Source organism: Cyprinodon tularosa, unplaced genomic scaffold (assembly GCF_016077235.1).
Source record: "Cyprinodon tularosa strain WSP-4 unplaced genomic scaffold, ASM1607723v1 ctg608, whole genome shotgun sequence".
In the NCBI taxonomy this organism is placed as follows: Eukaryota; Metazoa; Chordata; class Actinopteri; order Cyprinodontiformes; family Cyprinodontidae; genus Cyprinodon; species Cyprinodon tularosa.
Window position 1 is genome coordinate 583,219 of NW_024039350.1, and position 9,254 is coordinate 592,472.

General features: G+C 36.8%; 1 protein-coding gene across 1 annotated transcript in view; it reads right to left on the reverse strand.

Annotated features, from left to right (window-relative positions):
• LOC119798039 (adhesion G protein-coupled receptor E5) overlaps positions 1 to 8,643 on the reverse strand; it is a 28,047-nt gene extending 19,404 nt beyond the window's left edge. The window contains exon 1 of the mRNA XM_038307375.1: positions 8,374 to 8,643. Within this exon, the coding sequence (XP_038163303.1) occupies positions 8,374 to 8,404 (31 nt within the window). The 5' untranslated portion in view covers positions 8,405 to 8,643. The remainder of the gene's footprint in view (positions 1 to 8,373) is intronic.
• Positions 8,644 to 9,254: the final 611 nt, after the last annotated feature.

A 9,254-nucleotide genomic window follows, 5' to 3' on the forward strand; every position in this document is an offset into this window, starting at 1 on the left:
TAACTTCATAAAGGCTGAGTCACACAAAGAAATGCAATACGCAAGTCTAAACAGCATGTCATGATGTTCCCATCAATAGTAACAACAGATGCACTGCTACGTTCATAAATTCTTAGAGGATTAAATATTTATGAATGGGAAAAAATATTCTGCAATCATTGGTCTACCTTGAACAAGGTTCATATAAAAGAGTTTTAATCTAGTAGATCTGAGACAAACTGCAGGCATGAAAAATTGTCTAACTAAACATATTGCATTGAAAATTTTATAAACATGTGTTCTGGGAAGGAGAAGCTGATGAAAGCATTGAAACTTGGGTCAATAAAAAAGCAAGAAACAGGGTGAGAGGGCATGAGAAAAAAACTCTCAGGGGAAAAATACAGCAAACAAACATATAGAACACTCGTGTAGCATCTATAAATTTATTTTTGGCTTGCAATACCATGAAAGACTTGACTTAGTTTAGGGGTGAGTCTATGGTTTAACAATTGAGCAATATGTTAAATATATCTACTATATTAAGTAAAAAAATACTAAAAATAAGGATAATTTGTTGGTTATATTTAATTGTGTCCTACAATTCTTTCTTTCAGTTTAAACTAAGCCTGTATGCTTTCTATGGCGCAATTTATACTGGCAAAAAGCTTTTGGAAATCTGAGAACAAGAAAAGTAGCCTCTTCATTTCAATGTTTCCAAAATCCAAAGATATACCACAAATTTTGTAAAAAACAAATAAATAGAATAAATAAATAAAAAAGAACTTTTGCAGGAAACTATCCAAAACTATATGTGAAAATCCTATTGCCTACCTTGTTATATCATAAATTCTGACCGCCTAATTTTCTAATTTTTTGGAAAAAACATTTCGATGTCCCGAGACAGACGTTAGCCTGATTACTTCCAGACTTGCCATACCAATAAATCAGTTAAACAGAGCCTGTCAGACAACATGAAGTAGAAATGTACCGTGTTAAAAGGAAACTCAGGAAAGGCCGTTCACATTTTTCATTCTGGAAAGGCTGTTTCACGCCTTGGTCTCCAATGAAGGTCAGTAACCGATATAATCTACAAATAGGACAATATGGGATGAGGGTGAACTGCCCCCGAAGTGGAAAAACTACTCAAAGAACATCAGTGAGTCAACCCAGGAAGTCACAACAAGAACAACATCTCTAAAGGCTTCACTTGCCTCCGTTCAGTTTAGCTTTCATGATTCAACAAAGAAACATCTTGAAACTAGTTTCCAGAGTAAAAAAAACTCTGGTGACCAAAAATAACCAAATGCTGATCTATTTTTTTCCGTGACTCATGCCAACATACTGTAAACAATCTACCATATCCCATGTGTGTTTTGGAGCAAAGAAGAACTACAGCAGATATTTAGGCAGGTATTTTAATTATCCAAGAGGGAAATGCATAATATTTAAAGATCAGCAGAGGTTTTTCTTGCTATTTCGTTTCATCCTTTCTAGCTTAATCAAAGGATAAGACTAAATGATTACAGAGGCATATATGTAGGGTTGTGCCTACTGTAACATAAATCATTAACACACCTCTTAGTAAAAAGTGGAATCTGAACTTAAAGCCAAGAGAAGCTTCAGCTTTAGATGTAAAAGCTACTGCTTAGTTAATGCATCCTCACACAATCCATTAGCCATTATCATGTCTACAAGAAAGGCTCTACAATTCAAAATCTGACCTCATATCCCCCAAAACGGGAAAGAATGCTGTTATTGTTGATGCTGGTGAGAATCTCTCCAAATATCATCTCCTGTTAGTAAAGTCATTTTCCTCGCTTTTAAAGTGATCAAAGGGGGATTATATAGGTAAAAATGTTTTCAAAATCATTTTTGTTTTTTATTCACAATTTTGTATGAGCTAATCAAATTTTTAAATGCGTGTTCTGATTCTAATTTTAATATTAGTTTATCATTATAAAGGATTTGGTGGAAAACAAAATAGGAGAAAGAGTTTTGCACGGTCCTTCACTCTTTGAGGTTGTGCCATGTTGATTTGGATAGCTGTCCTACCTATGCATTTATAGAATTATCCTTTGAAACTGCAGCATATAATTGTTCAGGTTATTATTTTCTGATAGTAAAATATGTTTGATCTAAAATACTGAACAGTTGCATAAAAAACCTATAGCAAACCTGTCTCCCACTGCAAAAAATGGAAATCTAAGTAAGTATTTTTTTCTTAAAGTAAGTGCATTTTTTCTCCAATTGAGGACGAAAGTGAGAGACTTTGCCAATGGAACAAGACAATTTACATTTAAAATAAGAAAATACAATTGCATTATCTTTTTTCAAGTTCATATTAATAATTATCTTATTTTAAGAGTAAAGATACCAATTTCATTGGCAAATCCTCATATTTACCTACTCAAATTAAGGGTAAATACACTTAATTTAAGAAATTTTTACTTATTTCTAGATCGTTTTTGCAGAGGGTAAGACATAAACCTGTAGACATTTCAGAATGTGATAAATGTCACCATTTTATTCTGCCTTTGAAACCTACAAATAGTAAAAAAAATTCACTAAAAATAAGCTTCACTCCCAGCTTAAAAAGAAAGGAATTTTGTTAAATCAGGAAGATTAGAATGGCCTTGGAGTGCATGATAACCTTTTTGTTCTGGGCTAACTTATCAACTCTAAAGCAAAGGAAAGCCACGCCATATGTACAAACTGCTTCTGAGTTAATGAAAACACACACTCTTGTGAAATCATTCTACGAAAGATTAGACTTGGGGTTTTTTCTAGCTGTATATGATTTATCTAAAACATCAGACTTCCACTGTGGAACAGACTGGGAAATGTGTTAAGGCATGACTTTTGACAAGTGAGTCGGCAATGGGAATGAAAAATAATAGGACTATCTGCCATGCCCCATTTTCATCAGCTGTTAATCAATAACCACCATAATCATTGAAGATTTACGAACTCGTGAGTACAATAAAAGTTGACTTTGTTTCCCTATTCTTTCATCAATCTTAGCCGTAACACACCAACATGAGCAGCCCTTTAAAACGGACTAACGCCTGTCACATTTCCATGACTAAGGAGCGAATGAAACTGCTAAAAACAGAGCTCTATTCATCATTCCAAGAGTCTTTCACTGTGATTCCCTCCTTTAACCACAATGAGCCCTCTGTTGCGGTGTGACAGTGCTGGGGTCCCATAATCTTAAACCCTGAGGCTGACCAGACAGGGTTTGACTGAGCCAAGGAAATGAGAGTGAGAAAAACTGTGTCTGAGTATGATTATATGCTGCTAAATGTCTGTTGATGGAAACAGGGACAGAATGTATTTAGAGGTCTTGGCCTACTTAGTTACTTCTTATTTTTTTGTGGTTACGTTCCCAGTATGTCATAACATATTGCATGAATAAACACTGTCAGTTAACCCTGAAATATATATTTAAATTACCTTTAAAAAAGGCCTAATTCTGGTGTTTTTGGACAAAATGAAAACATTGCATCAGGCTCCATCCACTGGGTTTAACCTATCACACTGTCTATTGTGCTGTATTTGCTCGTACAAGTTTGTAGCGTAACTTCATCTCAACTTTGAATAGATACAAATTATAAACATCATCTATATATAAGTAGTTTCAGCATGTGTACAAATATTCCAAAGGAAAGCGCTTGGTTGACCTGTGGCTCACATAACTTTGTGTATAATTTACTGCCTACCTTTGACATATTTATAGTTTTTTTCAGCAAATGTTTTTAAATATGCTGTCAGCTTGTATTTCCCTGACAATCTCTCAAATACTTCAACTCAGGCAGAGGATGAGTAAGGCAAGTGTCTCGCATCCGTTTTAACAGGTCATTTAAAGGGCTCTATTCTGCAAAACATTCAATGTGGTTCCTACCATTAGTCACTAGTCCTAACTGGAATTATGCTTTATTTTTACTCACATGCAAAAAAAAAATATGGAGAGAAATCTGATTTTTAACCTTTTATAAATGTCTTGACCAGGTTAAGTCTAAAGATTTTTAAAAGCCTGTGTCAGTAATGTTCTAGTACAGGAAACTCAAGCAGAAGTAGTGGTTAAGCTGGTTCTTATTGACATTTTGTGCACGGATGGCATTACGCAACACATGCAATGAAGTATTCCATTGTCTTAAACATTTGAATGTGTTTTTTAAAACTTTATAGTACATTTCAGAAAGTAGTGAAAATTTGCATCCAGGCTACAGATAGCACAATAAAATGACTCACTGTTTGATAAGGTGAAGGGGGAAGAACTGCAAACTTGGTTATAAACACAGCTAAAGCCATTCCTCTGCCTTGCACTTTCAGCTTTGTCTCATGTTTCTTGGTATCCAAGTTAAGCACTGACTTAGGCCCCGTCCACACGAAGTCAAAACGAACACGAAACGCTGATATTTTCCAAAACGTTTGCCGTAAAGACGGAGACGTAAAATAAATGTGAGCGTCCACACGAATGCATGAAAACGCTGCAAAATGTATGCCAGGCCTGTAAGTGGCGCTGTGGTGCCAAAGCAAAAATAAGCGACGAAATGTTGGGCATGCGCACTAATATTTATACATGGTTGCCCTGCGGGTCTATTTTCGTGGTTCAGTCAAATTCAGGTGCTGAACTATGTCGTCGATATTGATCCGTTCTTCCTGGAGATATTCCAGAAGAAGAAGATTCTGTTGTAAGCCCGACAGCAGGGTGAGTAGCATTAGCAGCAACGGCGCCATTGTTGTTGTGATACTGTCTGGCGCATGCGTGTTTAGAGGCGACGCTATGACGCATGCGTGTAAAAAAATATATGCGGTTAGCGCGTAAAGATGGAAACGCGAAAATGGCGTTTCGAAATCTTCCCACTCTGAAGGCTGAATAAAAAAAAGATCGTTTACAGACCCCCGAAACGCCGGCTTCGTGTGGATGAGAGGCTGGTTTGGTGAAAAATTTGTGCGTTTAGGCCAGGGTTCGTCTTCGTGTGGACGGGGCCTTAGCCTCTCCCCCGTTAACTCATAGTGCAAAAACACAGGCAATTGTCCCATTTAAAGCTGGGATTCAAGACATGTCTAATGTTTAACAACAATTTAAAGACAAAGCAGGATTTCTTAAAGCTGCTAACTTGTGAGATGACCATACTAAAAGAAAGGTTGACACTTCTACAGAAATAGGTTGGTCCTGCGTTAATCTTCTTTGTCATCATGATAAATCATGTGTTGCCTGGTGGTAACTGAACACAAAGCCAGCTTTGACCCTACAACCATGGGTGTTATGTCTGTTTCAATTTCTGCAGACAGATCTTATCAGTACACTACCATCTCATCTGCACAGCATTGAGAAATTAACCCCTTTAACATGCAAACCCCTGAATTAAAATGAAGGCCAACTATCATGATGTCGGGTTACTCATGTTCTGTTATTGAAACAGCTGCTCAGTACTCAATATTATGAGATATGAAACAGCTTTTGTCAGACATAGAAAGAGGTCGCAAATTAATTAATTACATAGAAGCTCTAAAAAAAGTTGCTTGCGTAAAATAAGTCTGAGCAACAAGCACTCTGGTAAGATCAAAGTGCTTGTTGCTCAGACACAGATGTGCAATACTGCTTCTTTTCCACATGCCCTACCCTTTATCTTTTACAGCATTGATTATCTATATAAATCAGCCAAGAGGACTAAAATGTCCAATCTATAAGGTTCAGCTTAAATCTGATCACAAAGAGTCTTGATTTTTCTAGTTAACATCAACAAACTGCAATCCTGGTAGTTTTTTAAATGTGCATGACAAGATGTTTTCTCCTTAAGACAGAAAATAATTAAAAGAAAACATTTGCAAAGGTTTCCTTACTCAACTAAACTTTTTTTCTTTTCTTTATTGAAACCATATATAATACTCCTGTTACTGTCATTCCTCAAACAAATTTTTTACCACATTTTGGCGTGTGGTTTTAGGAGCCCCATGCGCAATGTTGACATTTTTTTTTATCTTCTGAGAATTTCCAAGCTGTCAGCGAAAAGACACAAACCAGAATAAAAATGTATGTTGGAGTTCTGTCACAAGCGAAATAAAAAGGTTTCTGGTGTGTGTGTGTATTTTTTTTTAAACTATCTAAATCAAATTGACACATTGTAACAGCTCGCTGTAAAACTACTTTACATATTTCACAGCCTCATGCTGTCGTTAATCAGGGGACTTTCTAATAAAATATTTTTAGTTAGTAGTGAAAACTAAATAGGACTGTGACTTAAAAAATAAATTAAAATATGAATGCATCACAGCACATACAGCCACTGTCCTCTCTGTACGACTGTCTGTGGTAAATGAAGCAGTGAAGTGCAGATCATTACCTTTTTCATTTTCCTCTGCAGGTTTGTATTTAACAATTCATCCCGATCATGCGGCAGTTTTACTCACCTTTAAGATATTTTGTACATCCCATAATAAGTGAGGAGTTGAATGCTTGAAAGTTACTTTGTTGTAATCTGATCATCTAATGCAAGAAAATGTGCCTGAATATTTTCAGTTAATGATATCTGACAGAAAGGAGGTTACTTAGTTATTTTGGTTAGCTCAGGGGTCTTAATCTGTCTAATTTCATGAAAGTAAACTATTCCCAGAGTGAATTGGAACTGCAATGAGTCCAAACAGACTAATAAAAGAAATCCCTAATTATTATTCTATTGAATTAAGTTATGCATGAAATTCTGCATTTAGTATCTCTGCATTAAAGGTAACCTGATAGTTCAACATGATATATGAACTGGTTAGTTTACATAGACAGGATTAAAATAGAAAGGGAGAGATTGGCTCTGTGGGTGCACAAATCAGCCACGGCAGTCAGATAGCAATTACTTAATCACCTTGATGTTTAACAGACGGCATTCTGAAAGTCAAAATGTTTCAGAAAGGAAAAGACAGGGGATTTCATTTACTTAAAATATAACATAGTTACTGATGCCAGGCAGTCTAGCCTATTTTTAGAAACTGCTGTCCACTCCAATTTTTACTCACAACCACCTCTCTGGTCTACAGAAGAAAAACTACAGCGTGCACCAAAATACAAGACATCAGGAAATAATAAACAGACTGGGTTAAGAAGATAGAGTAAACAATAGTTTAAATATTTATCCATTTCTTATAATAAAGGTAGTGTATCTTCTCCGAACTGACAACCATGTAACCTAGAATTGGGCAGGGCTCCTCCTCAAATTAAGAAAAAGAATCTGAGGTCATGATTTATACAGGTTCACCATAGCATGACACTAAGAAATTAAAAAATATTACCAAATCCAATTATTTTAGCTACTGAATTCAAGTGGTAAGCTCAGAAATGAACGTTAAAGACATCTCAAAGGCTCAAAGGTGGAGGTAAAACAGAGTGGAGACATTTTCTTGACACACTTTAAGTCTGTTAGAACCAATTTTTAAACACTACTACCCATCTAATTATCAAAACACAACCCTTTATGATCCCAGTTCAACTTCATATGATAGATGAACAAGCCCAGATCTCCTCAATCTGATTTCTGACGATGACAATGAGATCACTGTGGTCCAATGACCTCCAAAGTCAAAACTTCTCACTTCTGTAAATTCAGGATGTGGTGGAACAGCAGATTAACATCAAATATAGGAAGACAACAAAAACTGGCCAAACGGGACGCTGCCATGTTAATTTTCACCAAAATCTCTGGGGATTATATGGAACACACATTACTAATGCAGCCCTGAATGTAAAATTGGGTCCAGTTGTATAGTATACAAAGATAATGTTATGTCTATATGACATTTAATATAAATCTGTATACCCAAAAAGAGAGAGGCATAAAAGCCCGAACTGGTTTTCACCAGTGGTCAAAGGTGCTGCTATTGTGGGTTATTCAGATAAGTCATGGAGATTCATATAGCTCCACCAGCTTGAAACCTCAATCACAGCCACAGCTCATTTAGTACCTCAATTACCCTAACTCAGACCACCTGATAGGCAGATCTGACAAGAGGGAGCACTTTGATAACGGAGATTTCAGCAAAACGCCACCCTCAGATCACACCCCAAACCTCAGCTAAAATGACAGCATGAGAGGTTTCCCCCCCAGCTGGACACGTTGAACAGCTCAGGTTGTATTTATGTCAAGTTCAAAAAAAAAACACCAAAAAAAAAAAAAACACACAATTAAAAAAAAAAAACTTTTTAGATCAACAACTTTTCATTTTAAAAAATTCATGCTTTCTATTTTTCTTTATATGTATTTTTATTTTCAGAAAAAGATTTGCAAAGACATGTAGAAGTTAATGATTAAAGGATTACAACACTTATAAACATCCCTTTACTTTTGGTTTCTTCATGCCCACAGATCAACACACAAGCTGAGTTCTCTTTGACAGACTCACCCAGAATCAGCAGTTTCCTCTCAAACCCCATATCAGAGGCCAAGGACGACCCTCACAGACGATATATACACTTTATCAATGGAATTCAATTTAAACACAAAGGTGGGATCCTCTCACAGAAGCTTTGCTGTGGATTTGTAGTCCAAGGTCCATAGAGATCCACAAGGGAAGAAAATTAATGAGCCTTAAGAAGTTTTTTCTTTTCATAAAAATAAAAAAGATCCTTCACCAGAGTTCTTTTTTTAATGATTCAGACTTTCAGTCTGACCAGACTTCACTCCCTCTCATTCCCCGCCCCTTCTCTCTCTCTCCCCACCCCTCTCTCTCTCTCTTTCTCTCTTCTCTCTGTTCTTTCTTTCTTTTCCTCTCTTTCCTAATGAGGGCCTGTGTCTCTCAACGTTGCTCTGTCTCGATCACTTCTTTTAGTCCAAATCCCCTCTTTGTGAACAGGTTTCTCACACTGGTAGTGTATCATGTTGCACCACTACCACCCCCCTCACTCTGTCTACCCATGCTGCAACATTTCCCCTGCTGCTCCAGTAGCCTCAATTCCGGGAGCTATTCGCAGCGTACAGAAAAGGGGGGTTGGGGGCAGAAACTGAAAAAGATGGTGATGTCTAATGCTTAATCTAAACAGCTGTTGCAATGAGAGTTTGAGATTTGCCAGTAAGGAGTCTTATATCCGCTCATATTCTTCTTTCACTTCTACCCTGCATCTCCTCCCCCTTTTTGTTCTTTCACTCAGTAGCATTCAGCCCTTCACCCATTTTCCGAGAAAAAAAAGGCCTGTGTTTTCTCAGCCTTTCCCTGGGTTGAAAGAAAAAAGGGTTTCAGACGGATGTAGGGGTTAACCTCTACAAGGCTTCTCTGGTGTAGTTTAG